This window comes from Mus caroli, unplaced genomic scaffold, assembly GCF_978045245.1.
Source record: "Mus caroli unplaced genomic scaffold, Mus_caroli_1 scaffold_7, whole genome shotgun sequence".
Taxonomy (NCBI): Eukaryota; Metazoa; Chordata; class Mammalia; order Rodentia; family Muridae; genus Mus; species Mus caroli.
Genome location: NW_028227262.1, coordinates 141065774 through 141084826, shown reverse-complemented (window position 1 = coordinate 141084826; position 19053 = coordinate 141065774). Strand labels below are relative to the sequence as shown.

Below are 19053 nucleotides of genomic sequence, written 5' to 3'. Positions count from 1 at the left end.
GGTAATCTGATTTTTCTTTCTTGTGATATGCCTTGGTTGGTTGGTTCATAATAAAAATATGAAGCCTTTTGTGTGTGTGTGGGGGGGGCGGTGCACTAGCCACCACCAAATTGTGTCTTTATGTTCTGTCTAACAAATTCTGAGGCAATTTCCAACTACTCCTGCCCAGAAGAGGAAATAGAAATCAGAAAGAAAGAACAACGAAGTTTCCCACACTTTGAAAAGCTAAAGTGTTTTTATTTATTCATTTGCTTATTTTGAAAATCAAGGACTTTTTTTTTTTTTTTAGTTAGCTTTTGAGAGAAAAACAGCAGAACAGGCCAGCTATAAGACTCTCTAGCTGCCAGGGTCAAAGTAAGAGAAAGCCATGCTGATAGCAGTGGAGGTCAGGAAGCAGCAGCAAGGCAAAAGAACTGGCAGATGCCAGGGAGAGCATGCTTATGTTTAGCCAGTATCTGTAAAGAGGTAACGAGAAGAGAAGGTTGGGTTTTTCTGAGTTAGGGCAGCCCCAGAGCAGAGGCTCCGTGGTACAGCCTGACAAAGGCTCTGCAAGCAGCTGCACTCTCAAGGAGTTTCCACGTGACTGAGAGTGGGTATTGAAATGCATTGTTTAGATGTCATTGAATATGTCTCTAAGGGTTATAGAAGGGTTTTATTTCAATACGTAAATATTTGCAGTGTTCTAGAATTCTTACCAGCTTCTTACAAATTGAAAACACTGTGTATCTTTGGGTATAACCATGTATATTTAGAATTCAGTTGAACCAAGTAGATTTAACAAAATGGTGGTATGTTTCCCCTTAGGACCCATTACTTCCCCAGCCACAAGCTTTTGACCAGGGTTCCAATACCAGGCACGATAATGTCTTTTAGAATTTTCAATGAAAATCTTTAGTTATAAACTTGAGTGGGTGGTAGCAGATAATTCTTTAAGCACTACTTTTTGGGCCATGTGAGAGCCCAGGTACAGTGAGTAGTCTTGCGACTTTAAAGACATATATTATTCTTTGATGGTTTCTTACCCGTATATAGTAGATTTGGGTCATTTTTGCCATTCCTGCTATCCCTTTCTCATCCCTGCATACTCCTGCCGAGCCCGTTCACACCAAGTCTCTTTCGTACCTTTATGTCTTGCTTGTTTGCTTGTTTGTTGTTGTTGGTTTTTTTTTTTTTTTTTTTTTTTTGTGACCCACTCAGTTTAATTCCAGCATGGTTTGGGGATGGGATATTTTCTGGAGCATGGACCCCGCTGAAGAAAATTACTTTTTTTCTCAGCTATCATTAACTGGTGATCATTACTGAGGGAGGAGTGGGGACTCAAAGCTCCTTTCCTATCCATGATAGAAGTTTGCCAGGCTTTGTCTTGTGCATATCTTGTGCAACTAACCGCAGTTACTGGCAGCTTATAGTTGTAATACCCATGGCATTTCCAGAAATCAGCTCACTTCTTTCCATCCTTCAGCTCTTTCTCCCCGTGTCTTCCATGATGTTCATTGAGCCTTACGGGAGCTGTTATTGATTTCCTTCTTAGAGGTGTGCAGTTAACAGTCACTTATTATTAGCATTATTAGCTTCTTACTAGTTACGCGTCTCTGTGTTAACCATTACCCACTGCAAACAGACGCTTCTTACCAGAACATAGAGCAGCACTTATAACCATGTATTAGAATTCATTTGACACCAAGCAGATTTAACAAAATGGCCCTTAGGGCCTATTCCCCAGACACAGCTTTGACCAGGGTTCCAGTATCAGGCATAAATATCATCACAAGGTGATGAAGAACATGTTAGAGTAAATCACAGAGTGGTTGATCCCTCCCCCCACCCCCACCCCCTGCTAGTCTTGCCTCTGTTGGAACACTGGGGGCATTTTGCTGTAGACTTACAGAATAGCCAAAACAATCACAAATGGACAGACTCTTGGGATGACTCAGAACTGCTAAAGACTTTCAGAAATTTTTCTCTGTTGATTAGACTTAGGCTATTAAAATTTACCATTTTAGTTCTAAAACTGTCATCTGAGGCAAATTCTATTTGCATAATATTCAATTATTTTGCATGATATTTTACAGAACTGAAGTAGTTGCTACCTTATAAAAAGTAGGTTATTGTACAATACTTGAATTTCTAGTATACCTTAAAATATTGAAATGAAATATACGTTTTCTTTTTTGTTATTAATTCTTTTATGTTAGGATTCACAGTAATGAGTGGCTGTCATTCTGGGGTCTTCTTATCCTGCTTGTCTTCTTGTATTCCTTCACTACTGTTCTTCCTCAGCTTAGCGCTCTCTGTGGTCTCCAAGGAGGGAAATTCCAGTTGTTTGAATTTTTTGGGTCTTTTTTATCTGTATTTTGTGGAGATGAATAACTGAGCTTTTTCAGCCCACTACCCCTTTTCCCCAGATATTTCCTGTCTCAATTAAGTTATTACACTTAACCTCTACAACACTGTTTAAAACATTTAGTCTTCGTACAAGACTCTTCTAGAGTATTTGAACTTAATAGTAAACAAATCTTGTTATGCTGCTCTGCATATTCTAGTATTTTGACTTTTCAGCCTTTTAAATAGTTTTTCTTTATTCTTCTGCAATCTTGATTTCTGTGGCATATCCACATATTTTTTTGATTCTAGTGAGGTTAATTCCTTTGTTGTCCTGTACATACCTTTATTCCTATTGACTCTTCTTTAAAAACAAACAAACAAACAAAAACCCTTCCTTCTCCCTCCATTTGTATTGGTGCCCCACCCATTGGATGGAGTAGAAAATAGTCTGCCAGGGCTTTTAGAAGTTTTAGTGCTCTTTCAGAAATGATTTATGCCGTTTAATGAATTCTTGTTTTAGATTAAAACTACAAAAAGCATAAAGCACTGCCCTACTCTATTTTGTAATGCTCAATAGAAAATAGTAAATGTTCATCTACATTTATATTTGATTTCATAATCATGCATTTCATAATTTGTCATATGGAAGAGGAAGATTACATATTGTTTAGGATTTATTTTGTCAGTAGTATGAAATTCACTGTTTCTTGAATTTATCTGGCACAAGCATGAAGAAGAAAATTATGTTTATAAATATGCATATATATCTTCTATAGTAAAGTGGCTGCTATATTTCAGTCATGCAGAAATTTTACTTCTGGTATATTTATATTAACTAGTGAGATTAAACACACAATAAACTTGAAAAGTATTTTTTAATGTCTTAATCTTTTTTGTCATGGGTGATGTTACTTAAAAAGAAAATCCTCAGAATAATATGAAAAAAATAGTTATATTATGCACTCTATCATTCCCTGAACTTCAGAGCTGTAAGATCTGTCTTGCCTGGCATCAGATATACCTGCTGGATGTGGTCTGTGTGTGTTATTAAGTGAATATACTGCCCTTTATGTTTTGGTTGTGTTGAGTGCATAAAGAAATGTTTTTACTTTTGTACACAGAGATTATCTGTCACAAACACAAATTGGCTTAAACTTTGAGATGATTTTCTGAAAAATTGTGAACTAAAATATTTATTTAATACCCAAATATGTTAATAATGAATATTCATGTGATTTGCATGTTTCTTCTCCCAGTTTTGGCTTGAGAATGTGAAGTCAGTCCCTGTGTAGCTCAGAGATCCTATGTCTGCCTAGTAGGAACAATATTGTAGTTAGCAAATAATAGATTTTTAAGAATGAATTATGATTTTTCTCCTATTTGCAATGGTAAAATTTGCTTCGTGTGTGTGTGTTGAAAGTAATGGAGAAGGGAAAGAGCTTGTACCCTCCTAAGTGCCAGGATTCTAGGCATGTGCCACCATTTCTCTCTTTTTGTTTTGAATTTTCATCTTGTTTTTCACCACTCCCATAGAGCTCATGTCTCTTGGTATTTTTTCTTCTTTTTTTCTTTTTTGGCTCTACCATATATGAGGAGTTGGGATGAGGGCCATCTTCCTATATTGAAATATTATCTTTTTTTTCATGGCTGATGTTTTGACCTTTTCAATTTTTAATCCCTTTAAAAGAGAAATCTCCTAGGTGTGGTGGCAAATACTTTTGATCTCATCTCTGGGCTCTGGGGATTAGGGGCTAACAGAGGCAGAAAGATAGATCTCTTGAGTTCAACAGCAGCCTGGTCTACAAAGGTTCCAGGCCAGTGGGAGGGAGGGAGGGAGGGAGGAAGGGAGGGAGGGAGGGAAAAAGAGAAAGTGAAATTACCAGCTGTTTTCTGTCAACAGCTAGGCTCCTTTACCATTTATTTACATTGGGCTTAGTGACCTTCCTGGATCTGCAGCTCTAGTCATGAAAACCTGCACTAATCCTAGAACACTTGTCAGCATCACGGAACGGTTCCTCAGGTTCAATGTTAGGGCTGTGATTTATGAAAACTAAACTTCAGAGTGCTTTCTACCCTTAGGACTCTTCTTTGCCCTTCCTTCTTTTGCTCCAAGTGCCTGAGGTAGCAGCTTATGATGTGGCCTTGCCTACACCTTGGCACCCTTCAGTTTCTATCCCAATTGTTTTCTAAGGGTTTTCATTCTACAGGACTATGCAGAGATGGAGGTGGGGGCAGGGCATCAACACCAAGATGGGAGTTTGGGGTTGGCAATAGTGTATATGGGTACAGTACAGTACTAGGCAATCCCCTCCCCCCCCACTCCACCCCCCCCCCCCTCCACAGCAAACTGATGTTTCTTCTGTGGTTTGTGAGGTGTTATCAATTGATTTCAGCCTTTCATGGAGTGTTTTCCTGAATTGTTAGAAACTGAAAGAGGTTGCAGACTTTTAGGGCATAGATTTTAGACGGAAACAGATATATCTTGCTTTATGCCTTCTATCTTTTGCTATCTAGAGAAAGGTTGATGCTTTTCAGTCTGCCCGTAGAATCCTCGGAGTCGTCCTTGTGCTACCTTTATGACAGCTCCTTACGGAGAAGAGCAGGACTATCTGTCCCATCTGAGCTGACCTCATTCCGAATGTCTGTTTCAGATAGCAGCAGCGGCGGCTATGTTTCACTTCTTCCGAAAGCCTGCAGAATCCAAAAAGCCCTCTGGGCCAGAACCGGAAGCAGATGGATTTGTCCTCTTAGGTGAGTCCTTAAGAAACAAAATCCTAACTCGGTGAATCGTTTCAAAAATTAGTTGGTAATGATACGAATGGATTCTAAACTGTGTCTTCTAATTTCAGAGTAAGGTGTATGAGACAGTTTCTCTAACCCTTCCTGTTGCAATGTCAGGAGTTTGTGCCTGACAGCCAGCAAGGCTTTGTCAGCCTCCATGAGAGTTTCTTGGTAGGGTTTTGTTGCTTTCTCCCTTAACAACAAAACTTCAGAAACCTTTAGGCCTTGTGGAAACTGTTGCCTTCTGGAGTTTGAGCAATATACTCTTCTCACAGGAGTTTATTCCAGCTAAGTTTGGTTTTTCCAACCACTGTTCTAGGTTTCTATTTTTAAAATATCTATAAAGGTAAGAATTATACAAAGAACTTTGATCAGTTTTTTTGTTGTTTGTTTGTTTTTGTTTTGGTCTGTGCACACTTAGAAATAGCATTATTCTCTTTCACCATGTACTCATTTAAAGAACATGACAGTGGCTCTCTGCAGTGTCGAGGGCACACAGTTTCTAGAGCTGCTTATTTATGTATCTTTCTACATCTGTCCCTTCAGTTGCCAGCATGGGACATTAGGGGCAAGCTCCATCCATGGGTGATGTGGCTCTCCTTTTTGTGCAATCTCTGCTATCATGTAGCCTTGACCAGATGTTTCATTGTTTACCTCACAGCTGCCCTAGTAGGTATCTACTTTGCACCTGCCTTTGCAGGTAAAGTCCATCTGGTATGGCCTGCCTTTCCAGTCTTAGCAAGACTAGCATTAGAAGCATCTTTGACTGAGACTCAGAAGTCTCACAGGCTTCCAGATTTGCTATTTCATGAGGGAATTTCCAAGACTTTAATGACTCTAATATGCTGGGTACCAGCTGTTCTGCCTTCTCTATCCCCACTCTAATGGTATGTTTTCTCAAAAGCTGACATGCTGTGTTTGGAGCAAGTTTTCCAAGACCGTCTTGGACTAAGCATGACTGCTATTGTCCCCGGGACCGTATGTCTAGAAGTTTGACACTTATGAAGAGGAATCAATGCTGTATAATCCTAGAAAAACAATAAAATATGTAGTGTAGTTGATATGACCGTATACTTTGTTCAAATGACCCAAGAGCTATCAACCTAGGCCTCCATGTTTCTCAGGAGCTGTCAGCTGATTCTGTCTGATTAACTGGGGTTGGTTTTAAATGTAAAGTTTCTATTTCAATAATTTTATTGAAGGAAAAACAACAATAAAAATCTTTGTATACCTGGTGTTCTATGGACTTTGTAAAGCCTCTTGAGGTTTGGTGCTATCAGTCAGTGTGGCGTCTGCTCTCGTTTCCTGCCTCGTTTCTCTTTTCATCTGTCACATCATCTCACGTCTTCCTCAGAGGCACTGCACAGGTTTACAGTTAAGTAGCGATCTGAATGCTGACTTCACAGGCAGAGCAGGGTTGACAACCTACTAGGTTTTCCATTTTTAAGAAGTTATTTAGCAGTCCCAGGTGTTAGTATGGAACTGAATTAATTAAAGCACAGAAAATACTTAGAATATTCTGTAAGTAATGTGGCACCATCACCATATACAGAGCACTTAATTTTCCAGGTTCTTTGCCTTGCATGAAGCAACTTTGGAATTAACCCGGGTAATCCGGTGCCAGAGCCTATCTTTTTAGTCTCTGTACTGTTGCAGTTTTGAAATACTACACTGTCAGCATTTCATTTTTCAAACTGTTTGTTTAGTTGATATAAAAGAAGAGGCATATGAAGTTATGATGCACTGCTGACAATATGGTGACTGTAAATAATAATAAAATTCCACACATGTCAGAGAGCTGGAAGAAAGGGTTTCAGTGTTTTCACTGTGTCCTCAGTTTTAATCTAAGCCATTAGTGATAGTGCAAGGGTCCAGGGGTCCAGGATTCAATGAAGAATGATACCCCAGATTCAAATAGTATATAAACGCAAAGAGTAATTTATCCTGCAGAAATCTAGCATGCTGGGGTCTCTCAATCCAAGATGGAGACCACAAAGTGAGGGATTTAAAGCACATTAGGGAAATTCTGGGGTAGGTGACCTTTATCTTGCTCCATCTCTAGGGACATTCCAGAACTGAGGTGGGGCTGGAAACTGCTGCTGGGGAAGTCTGGAAGCTGCTGCTGACCCACTGTCCTTGCCTCAGGTCAGGTGGTGGGCAGCTTCTGGTAGCTGGGCAGTTTCTGACTAGCTGCATGAAGCCTGGGTTCTTTTTTCCTAGTAACTGACTTGCCTGGACTTGCCACGTTCTTAGGCATAGTCTCCTGAACTGCCAATTTGAAGCCTGTTGTGGAACCAGCCTAGCCTTCTCAATAGTTTAAGGCAAAAAAAAAAAAAAAGCCAAAAAACAGAAACCAAAAAAACCCCTGAAAACATTAAATTGTGTACTTTACTTTTTAAACATGAAAGTACTTTCTTTTAAATAAAGGAGAATTTGGCATTGTATCACTGTTTAATAAGTTTGGCTCCTAATTTGGCTACCTCACTGTTTATTCTTCGATATTTTAAATAACTAAAATATTTTAAAACTATTATATAAAACTAACCTCCTGGAAGTTGAAGGCTCATAGTAGTATTGTTTTTGTAGTAAAACATCATTAGACTTAATCGACTTAACTGATAAAAATTCTAACCATTACTAGGAATTATTGTATTACCGTTAAAATGTATAAAGACAAACTTAAAATTTTTTTTTGTTGTGGTAAACTACCTGTTTTGTCATGTCACTCTATAACAGTCTCTTTATATAATATTTACTTTAGTCTTGGGGCATACCATATGAAAATACTTTGAAAAGATGAGTTCAGTGGTATATTTTTCATAGTTTTATTGTTAACAGGGTACCATACTCACCTATTTTGGAATATGTACTAGTTACTTTCTACTGTGAGAAAACACTACAGCCAAAAGCAACTTGTAAGAGAGAGAGTTTATTTGGGCTCATATTTCCAGAGGACTAGATGTCCATAACAGCAGGGAAGGAAGGTATGGTATCCTGAGGCCAGGTCAGGAGGCTGAGGGATCAGAAGAGGAGGCAAGGAGAGAGAACTGGAAGACAGCTGAAGCTGTGGCCTCAAGCCAGGCAAGACTCCCTCCAGCCAAGCTCCAGGTCCTAAACTCCCATAACTTCCCCAAGCAGTGCCACTTACTGGGGATCAGCGAACCTGCAGGTAAATTTTCACCAAAAACATCCAATAGATCTTCACCTACGAGTTTTAAATTAGTATCGGAACCAGAAACATTATAGGAGCAAAAAAATGGTTGGTTTTGTTTTCTTATCATCTGGCTTCTCAGTGAGAAAGCATATGACTGAGAAACAATCCCCTGCCAGTATGGACTGTTTAGAATTGGTTACAGTGTCTCCTTAGAGCCTCTATAACCAGTTGCTAAAGAGGCCACAGTCAGTTACACTGTTAAATCTGAAAATGGTGCCCCTTTCCTTTCGTTTTCCACCTGAGAATACCTTCTCCTTTAGGCTAGTACTTCTGTTTAATGTTCACTGGAAATTTCAGGTCCAGGCACAGCCAAGGCACTTTACTTGATAACAGGAGTATTTAGAGTAGTCATGTACAACTAAATTAGTTCATGTTTATGGAAAGCCTTTCTCTTTACTAGGATTTCTGAAGCTTTCGCTCTCTGTAGATTGTAGAGCACGTAGACTAAGCATAAAGTGAGGGGGTGGGGTTAGTAGAAAAACATGCTTTCCCTTGTGTAACCAGAATTCACAGAAGAAGGCTAGAGCTCATTCAGTAATGAAGTTGAAGTAATCCTCCAGGTACTGCATCTACACAAAAACAAATTGCAGTTTTCCTTTGCATCACTGGGTGGCGATTTTTCACAGTCTTGTGCTACTGTTTAAAAAGCTAGCAAGCAAGGCACTGTTTGTAATTACCAAGGCCTTCTTCTGTTATGACACATTTAATTGTGCTTTTAACACATTATCTTTAAGTTGATTACAAATTTACTGGTGTAATGTGCAACCTTGTAGTTATTTTAAATTAGGAAAGGGTTTTGCCTAAATGTTGGCAGATAGTTCTATCCAATACCAAGACAAAGGCATGCATTAGCTTATTATGTTAAAGCAAAAATAGGATATAAAATGAAAAGAAGTAATGTAGATTATTGTTATTGCTCCAGTAATATTGTTGACCAAATATTGAATATAATTTTAGAGGGGTGAGAATGAAATTGGGCAAGCAAACTATCACAGAGACAAAAGGAATTGTATTACAGTCCTGCTGAAACCCATTTCCTTCTTCAGTGTACAGGCACTTAAAGTAGGACACAATAACTCTAAGATTCTTTTAAATTAAAACTAATTTAGTAATTCATAGTAGTTTGGATTTCATCTTTAAGTATTTGATATTGAAGTACATATCTTAGCTTCCCCCTTCTTGGAGCTTAAGTATTAAATTAGATGTTATCAGTTGTCTTAAAGACTCTTTCCTATTATATTCCTTATTCTGGGAATTAAAGCATGCGCATATATTTCAGTAAGCCCATTTTATTTTTATTTAGGACTTTTAAAAGGTTTTTTTCCCATCTCTGTGTTTTTCTCTTTCTTTCTTCCTTTCTTTCTTTCTTTCTTTCTTTCTTTCTTTCTTTCTTTCTAATGAAGACTTAGCTGTGTACAATGAAAATGTACATTCCACAGAATAGGAGATAGTAACTTTCATTCTGTGTGGAGCCAAAGGCTTTAATTGTGACAGCAAAACTAAATAGATTTTCATAATGTGCTTCCTATTTTAACTCCTGTCCTTACAGAACAAATGCACAGATCTTTAAAAAGTATTCATGGATTTAAAAAGTAATTTGTTCTTGACCTTGTATAGTTATAACCAGAAAAACTCAAATATATTTAATTTATCATAGTGATCTCTATTTTTACTCTTGACCTTTAAGTTCCAAGGCAAATGTCAGAGGCTTTTTCATTTAACTTCATTAGGTAATGAAAGTTCTTATTCTCCCAGCTGTGTGTAAGGGATGGAATTTTCACAGTATTTGTTCCTTAATTCTGGTCTAGCTCATCAAGGTGTTCTCCCTATGTGTCAGAACTCTGACATCCTTCTAAATAACATGCAGTATTGTAGGAATGGCAGTGTTCAAGAGTTGCTGAAATCATTCTTTCCTAAGGTGTTGGTGGGAGAGCAAAGCATTCTTAGGTGATAAGGCAGAACAAGATAAGGCCTAGTTAGGGCCTTTGAAGAGTTGCTGCTTGGCTAGAGAGAGTATATCAGGGTCACTGAGGAAAAACCGGTCTGGGAAGGTAGTTTGTGATAGACTGAGACATTAGAATCTTATCCCTCATGCTGTAAGGAACTTTTAGTTCATTTTAAAGCATCCGTGACTTAATTTTTTTAAATTCAAATTTAGTAATAGCTTTTAAAAAAGAAGTTAACTTCTATCATTCTCTGTAGACCAAGAACTATTCAAAGTTATACACAGTATTATGACTTGAATATATTTCTGTATTTAGTATATGTCACATTGGGGTGACACATAAGCCAGCAAAACAATAGTCACACAACATAGGGATGCGTGTTGTGTAGCAAATATCTGGAGTTGAACATTTTCCTATCCTTTTGTTTTAATATGATACAAGGCAGAAAACACTAGTTGTATTCATTTTCCTTTCTTCCTTTTCTTTTCTAGCCCTGTGGTTATTTTCCATTTAGGTGTGGGGTTATTCTGTTTGCAGATTCTTGGAGATTTTTTTTTTTTTTTTTTTTTTTTTTTTTGTTAAAACCCAGTTGGGCTAGCCATGATGGCACATGGCTTTAATCCTAGCACTGGGGAGGCAAAGGCAAGTGGGTCTCCTAAACAACCAGAGCTACATAGCAGAGATATTCTGTCTCAAGAAACAAAGAAATAATAAATAAATACCAAAATTAAAATCAAAGCGGAGTTGGTATGCACCTTTCTTCCTTGCTTGCCCAGCCCCTCCATCTTGCTGGATTGTGGACTTGGTAAGTTGGGAGACCTCTGACTGCTCTCTTGGCCATGAAGCCTAAGTATGTTGTGAAGGTCATTGGAGAGTATGCCCTGTGGAGCTGGGTCCTTGAAGACTGTGGTCCTGTCAGATGGTCCTTTGGTACTTCCCTTTGCGCATCTCTTACTGAAACATGAATATGTTTCCATTCTGGGTAAATCACTGTTTTATTTTGTCATTTTCAGATGAACTAAACCTAAACTAATATAGGCACTTAACTGGAAACCATAGTAATTTGAGATTCTCTTTAAGTCTGTCATTTAATGCTTTATTATTTCAATCAAGCTGTCATTTCAGTCTTATTTTTCTTGTCTATGAAATGTGGATAGTTTCATGATTGCCTCATTATCTTGCTGGGTAAAATGAAACTATGGGGGAAGTATCTGAACAAAAACTTCAATTTGTTCGTTAATTCTAATCAGTTTAGGGTTATCCTTAGTCATTTAGGCAAAACTGGAAAGGAAGTTGTAGTAGATTTACCAGTGCTTGGTATGGCACAGACTTAGTGGTGGATAGTGAACAGAAATCTATTGACTCACTTAACTGGAAGCTGGAAAATGGAAGATCAAGGGCCTGGCATTTGATAAATGGCTTCTTGCTGTGTCATCTTGGTAGAAAGGCAGAGAGAAGGCAGCAAAATAGCAAGAAGACCTGACTCTGAATGCATTGGTGTTGTGATAATGACATTAATCCCTTCTTGAGGGTAGAGACCTCCCGGTAAATCTCTTCTTGAAAATTCTATCTCATAATACTGTGACACCATTCCATTTTACCATGAACTTGGGAGGGAACAAGTGTTTCCTGATTTTAGGCCAGACTGGAAGGCCTCCCTGCCTATAATATGATCACTGCCCAAACCCACTGAAAGTTGAAATGCTTAGAGTCTGTATTGAGCAGGCAAACATGACTAAAGAATTGAAAATTGTTGCCAGGCCCTGACAATAAGTTGGAAAGAAGTGTAGGTCATGACAAAGCACCTGCCTAAGAGGTATAAGGCCTGGGGGCTGGTGAGATGGCTCAGCAGTTAAGAACACTGGCTGCTCTTCCAGAGATCCTGAGTTCAATTCCCAACAACTATATGGTGGCTCACAACCATCTACAAGAGGATCTGGTGCCCTCTGCTGGCCTGCGGATGTATATGCATCAGGGCACTCATTAAATAAAATTGGGGGGGTGGGGGGAGGGAGAGGGAGAGAGAGAATATGGCTTTTAGTGTGATCCCCAGCACTGAGACATACAGCTGTTCTTTTCATCGGGAATGGTGTATACCTTCGTGGCATATACACATCATGTTAATGATGGGTTTACTATGCTGAGTCAGTGGTTTACAGGAATCATTGTAAAATGTTTTGGCATTCTAAGTCAAAGGGTTAAGCTCCGAACTTATGGACTGACTTTGTTTTATTTCTGGAGCCTGCCATTTTCAGATACATAATGATACAAGCTGAAAATATGCTTGGCAACACCATAAGAAAACTGGAAGTCTTAAATAGTTTGGTGAAAGATTACTTGAAGAAATTGATAACCGTGACAATCAACTGTTTCAGCAGTTGTTATTGTGTATCAGTCTGGGAAACCAAATGGAATAGTCTGGAAAGACCCACCCTGAAACTATATGCTAATTTTATGGGAAGAGAGTTTGTAACTAGGAGCCTCAGATTCCCAAATGTTTGCTGCCCTAAAAATTGCCAAGAACTATATTCTGGATGCTAGCTTGCTTTATAAGGCATCTGGGCTGTGTGTTCTGTTAGACAGCTCTCTGTTCCAGTTATCGGGTACCTGAGAACTCCGTTCTGAAAAGGAAGGATCAGTCCATGCTAGGCTGGCAGCATGGTCCTTCCACTGTAGCTTCAGGTGTGTGCTTCAGGCAGTACGTGATGGTAAGAACACATGTTGGAAGAAAAACGCCTTCTATCTGGAAAGTAAAAGAGAGGACTGTGGAGTCCAGGAGTGTAGTCTCCCCTGCCAGGACCTGAGCTGCTGTCCCAGAAGCAACATTCTTAACGCGGTGATATTCCGAAGCCCTCACCTTCCGGGTCTCTGAGGGAGGCTTAAGAACCAGACTCGGGTTTTGTTTGCCTGCTGCTTTGTTTGTTTCTAACCTAAAATCACCACAGTTTTACTTGCATTATATACATTATACACTAGTGATTCTCAAAATATCACATTATATTGAAGTTTTTAAATATAATAATAAACATTTTATTTTAAAATATTAAGTATTTCATTATAAATTGAGCTATACACTTTACTATTTCTATATTAAAAAGTAAGAATGAAACAGGATATATAATAGTTTTTAAGGCTAAAGGAATCTAAGGATAATTTTCAGCATTTTTTGTTTGATAAATATTCAAAGTAAATGAAAGCATATATAAATGTGTGTGTGTGTGTGTGTGTGTGTGTGTGTGTGTGTGTGTGTATTGCTTGCTAAGAGATATCTGGCAAATATAGGATAGAGCTACCTAATTAGGAAGAAATGCCAAAATTACATTTGAACCAGTTATAGTGGAAATGTTCTCTCCATGGTGAGATGTCTTTCTTGCCTGTAGGGTTCTTTTCATTGCTAAAGCTGGGTTAAATATATCACCATAGAAATTTAATTATGGTTTACACCTGTTATAAAAATATGCTAATGTATCTAAATACATTTTAATATTCTCAGTTCCACTCTACTTAAATACTTTCCATGCCTTAAAGGTATGCACTTTCTCTCAGCTCCTTTTAGTCTCCAGGGTTTCAGGATCTTGAAGCACGTAGAGTTCAGTATGGTACAAAATGGCATTTCTCCAATCGTGTTTTGTATGTACCTTCCTGAGACCAGAAAGAGGCAGTGCCAAACTGAGTAAAGGTGATCTTCTCACAATTCCAGGACAAACAAGGCTTGGGATTTCAGACTTTTCATTCTAAAACTTTCCAATAGCTTTAGAGAAAAGCAACATTGACTTGGCAAGCAGCGCTTGGGCAGACACGGTGTGTCGACAGGGCTCAAAAGGAAGCCGCTTATTTACCAGCAGCCAGTGCTGACTCGTGCAGAAGTTCCTTTCTTCAGACATTTGTAGTATGTTCTTGACTTTATAACCTACACATTGAGATAAATTGAAAAGATATAAAGAGAAAATAGGGCAGACCTCTAAAAAAAAAAAAACCAACTCAAAATTTAAACCTAGAGCGATGGATTAAATAATTTATCAATGTGATAGTTACTGTTGTATGTAAGAGACTTTCGCAATGTTTTGCACTTTGTGAAACCTGACAGCACTCACTGTGTGTAGAGTGCACTGGAGAGGTGAGATGGTCCTGGTGCTGTCTACTTTCTTCCCCCTTACCTCGTTCAGGTCTTCTTCCTGGGTGAGATGCTTCCCCTGATGAATGAGGGAAGAAATAGGGCTTTTATTTCTGTTTTCTTTTCTTTTTTTTTTTTTTTTTTGGTTTTTCGAGACAGGGTTTCTCTGTGTAGCTCTGGCTGTCCTGGAACTCACTCTGTAGACCAGGGTGTCCTGGAACTCAGAAATCCTCCTGCTTCTGCCTCCCAAGTGCTGTGATTAAAGGTGTGTACCACCACCGCCCCGCCTAGGCTTTTATTTCTTAAAGTTTTTTTTTAATATTGTATTGCATTTTACTGATATTCTTTTGTATATATAGAAAGATTGAAAGATTATTCAGTTGCCCTAGTCTCTGTTAGAATACGCTGATGGTACTGAAATGGACATGGACACACACACACACACACACACACATATTTGTATATGTATATATACTGAATTCTTTATCAGGACAGCAGTAAATCTGTATAATGGCAGTATATCAATTTAGCTTGTCCCTTACTAAACGTTTACTAAATTTCTTTTAAGATCATAGAGAGGAAACTTATAACCATAACAGGATTGAGACTGGCAGGCAGATAGAATCTTGGGGAGAGTTTGACTGAGAACAAACTAGGTGAGCTTTAGGATTTGTGATCTCAGTGATTCCCACCCCTCTCACAGGTGGACTGAAACCACTGGAGGTATTGGATATGTGCTTCATGCTTCATAGCTAGCACAGTTTGAGTTACAGTAGCAATGAAAATAATAATATGGTTGGGGAGCACTACATTATGAGGAACTGGGTTAAAGGGTCACACCATTAGGAAAGTTGAGAACCGCTGTGATATATTGTTGAGACCTCCATAATAAAACCCTACATTGACAGCTGTTCTTCTGCATCCGTCGACATCTATTCTGAGAAAGAAGAGAGCACTCTGTTCCCCTGTCTTATATCTCTTATAATGTCATTATCTGTATGTGCTCAGTTTAGCTCCTAGTTCTTTTATTGGAAATCTAATTGCCAGTGATACTAAGCAATTAGATCAGAGAGATTCTGTCCTCAAGGATGAATTAATGCTGTCATTGTTTAGAGTAGATCATAGAAATGGGTTCCTGATTATTATGGCTTGGACAATTTTGTTTTGTTTTGTTTTTGGAGACAGGGTTTCTCTGTATCCATGGCTGTCCAGGAACTCACTTTGTAGATCAGGCTGGCCTCAAACTCAGAAATACGCCTGCCTCTGCCTCCCGAGTGCTGGGATTAAAGGCGGGCTTGGACATATTTTAAAGGGTTTTTTAAAATGTGGGTATATGTTTCACCTGAACTTATGACTGTACCACATGTTAGTGAGGTGCCAGCAGATGCCAGAGGAGGTAATCAGGTCCCCTGGCACTGGAGTTACAGACAGCTGGGAACTGCAGTGCAGGTGCTGGATATTGAACTGGGTCCTCTGAAGAGCAGCCAGTGCCCTAACTACTGAACCATCTTCCCAGCCCCCAGTTTGGACATATTTTTAAAGATCTGTGTGCTGAGAATGGCTTGATTCCAAGAATAAGACAGATTTTTACTGAGAGTTAGTGAATCTTTAAGAGGCCTAATGAAGGAGATTGATTGGTCAAGGCACTTTCTCCAGAGAAGATTAATGCCTACCTTTCAAGGTGTTTGCTCTAAGACCAGGTTATTTACTGTGAGAACAAATTATCATAAAGAAAATTTGACTTCATCTGCTTTCTTGTTCCTTCTGCCACCATGTATCTTCTCTCTCTGCTACATGTTCTTGTGACTGCTTTCACATGAATGTTCCAACTTACTGTGGTACAGAGGCCCTTATTACAAACGAAATTGATTGGACACCCCGTCTAAGACTTTACCTTCTGAAATGGTAAGATCAGTACACCTAGTTTTTCTTTTTTTATAAACTACCTGGCCTCAGGTGTTTAGTTATGTAAAATACACTGCCATATCTATCAAGTGATGAATTTTTCTCCCTGGCATTCCTTTTTCATCTCTTTGCTATGGATAGTGCATCAGATTGTCCATAGTAAATGTCAGCTTGTCAGCCTGAGCCTTTCTGTCTCTATAATCATAAGAAGTAAATCCCCATTCTTTATAAACTACCTGGTCAGCAGTAATCTGTAAAAGCATACTATCATAAAATAGATCTCACATTAAACATAATACAGACACGAAGTAGACTAAGCTACCACCTTTGCTCTCTGAAAAGCACTTGGTCAGCAAGTAAAGAAGGCAGCGTTGGTCATAGTTGTTAATGGGGAAATACGTCTAGACCCCAAAAGAAAAGTGGCTTGTATAGAACTAGAGATAGAATTAGGGGATATAGCTAAGGCATGAGGAATTATATGTTGTATTGTTATTGTTGTTGTTTTGTATTCTCCAGAGCTGGATAGCAGAAAAAGGAAGCTACCTTAGGAGAGAGGAGCTGCCCTGAGTGACAGGCAGGAAAAGCAGATGGCTGGATAAGATCCTGTGTTTGTGCTGCTGCTGCTGCTGCTCTTGCCGTGTGATGGGAATTCAGATTTGCAGTCTTGATGGAACAATATGCCTAGACTTTAGCAGAGTAGGTTTTCTTTGTCTCAGTAATTTCACTTTCAGTTATTTATCTTTGAAACAGGAAACTGTAGCTTATAAAGATAATATAGTTAGTGTGGTTTTGTTGCATGTATTTATAGGTCTAATATGGCTCCTGAAGGGAAATCATTGAGTCACAATTCACACGACTCCAGGTGATGTAATTTTTGTGTATTACTATTGAAATTATATATCTTACAGATTCCCTATAAATGCTTTTAATTCTCTAAGATATTTAGAACAATATTTATGAATCTTATCTGATAATTGTAAGCTATAATATGGAAAAATCTCAAACTTTCATTTGTTCTATAATAATTTAATAGTTTAAAGTATTTCCAAGGGTAAAAAAATGTCTTGGAGAAACTAGCTAGTATTTTATTGGTTTCAGTGTTTTCATGGAAGTTGACAGTACTTATTCCCAAAGTTGCTTCATGAAGCCAGCACTTACAATCTTAAACATTAAGGTCAAATTTGATAATATTTACTATATTTTCAATGGGTTATACAAACATATGCCATTTATTTTGTGATCATTTTTATTATAATTTCAATGATTTAGCAATTTTGGTAATAGCAATATTGTTTCATATTCCCCTCCTTAAATTAATCTGTAAGGCATTTCTCTGAAATTTTAAACTTGATGTTTTTTGAATTTGTTTGTCTTGATATTATCATGTGAATGCATAAACACATTTGTGGTGTGTACATCTGTCAGTACAGGGGGCAAATGGATGCTAGTTTGAAGACACCTTTTAGGAAAGTCTGTTTCATCTTTGGTCTTCTTAGGGAGTCAGGCTGCATACTCTAGTTTAGCTTGTCCGCAAACTTCCTGGCAGTTCTCTTTCCCCACTTCCATCTCACCGCAGGAGTTCTGGGAGCACAGATACACTCTGCTGCTTTCAGCTTTGACAGGGGTCCCAGGACTCAGGTCATCAGTCTGCCAGGCAAACACTTGCTTACTGAGCCACCTCACCTGCCTTGAAGTGTTTTTATTGTTGTTGTTTGTTTGTTTGAAGTTTTTATTATATTACTAGAAATTTGTTTAGTACATATGAATTTTTCCTCTGCAGTAGATTTTGTGTTGACTGCTTGGTTAAGTTGAAATCATATGTTACCTTAAAATGTCAATTATTAAAAAGATCTTTTTTCAACTGAAGAATGACACCTCTTTCTTCATTTTATTATTTTAAATTGTTATTAGTGTAAAACATGTGTATGTGTGCATGTGTGTTTTGATGTGTGCACTGATGTGTATTTGTAGGTGCCTGGGTATATGAGTATGTGTGCACATGTGTGCACTTGGAAGCCAGGAGTCAAACTTAGTTGCTGTCGTCAGGAGCCACCTTGGTTTTCAAAGTGTCACCCTAGTTGCTGGAGCTCACCAAGTTAGCTAGGCTGCCTGGTTAGGAAGTTCCAAGGAAGCTCTACTCCCCAGGTGTTGGGGAGTACCTGGTCTTTTTACATGGGTGCTAGGAATAGCTTAGGTCCATTCTAATTCTTTCTTAGTAAGCATTTTCCAGCTCTACTATCTTCCCAAGCTGTGAGATCTTTGTCTTTGTTTAAATTTAAACTATTGTTTTAATTTTGTAAGTGATCACCTGTAAGTATATCTGATACCACTCATGTGCCTGATGCCTGTAGAGGTCACAAGACTTGGAACTGGAAGTTATAGACAGTAAGTCACTATATGGGTCCTGAAAGCAGCAAGTACTATTAACCACTGAGCCATCCCTATAGCCTTTGTGAGAAGTCTTTTAACTACTGCTATTATCAACTGATCTGGATTGTTTGTTAAAACTATTGACTTAAGGAAGCTATTTTTGGACAGATTTTAACTAAAAGAAAAAGAGAGGAAAAAAAAGCCAGCCTTTGGTGACCTTCTGTACCTATGGGATAGCACTGTTAAGAAATTGGGAATTTGTCTACATGCTATCAGAACACTCCCAAGAAAGCTTTAGACTTGATTTGCCATGGAGAGAAGCGCTGTTGCTCCCTGCCAAGCAAGCAGGCAACAGTTTGTTGTCATCAACGGTTCTTCACCATAGTTTATCTCATGTA

General features: G+C 38.5%; 1 protein-coding gene across 2 annotated transcripts in view; it reads left to right on the top strand.

Moving 5' to 3' along the window:
• Nucleotides 1-19053, top strand: part of Umad1 (UBAP1-MVB12-associated (UMA) domain containing 1) — a 193974-nt gene that overhangs the window by 5137 nt on the left and 169784 nt on the right. For both annotated transcript variants that reach the window (XM_021164346.2, XM_021164347.2), the window contains exon 2: nt 4977-5076. In XM_021164346.2, coding sequence (XP_021020005.1) covers nt 4995-5076 — 82 coding nt within the window. In that variant the 5' untranslated portion in view covers nt 4977-4994. The remainder of the gene's footprint in view (nt 1-4976; nt 5077-19053) is intronic.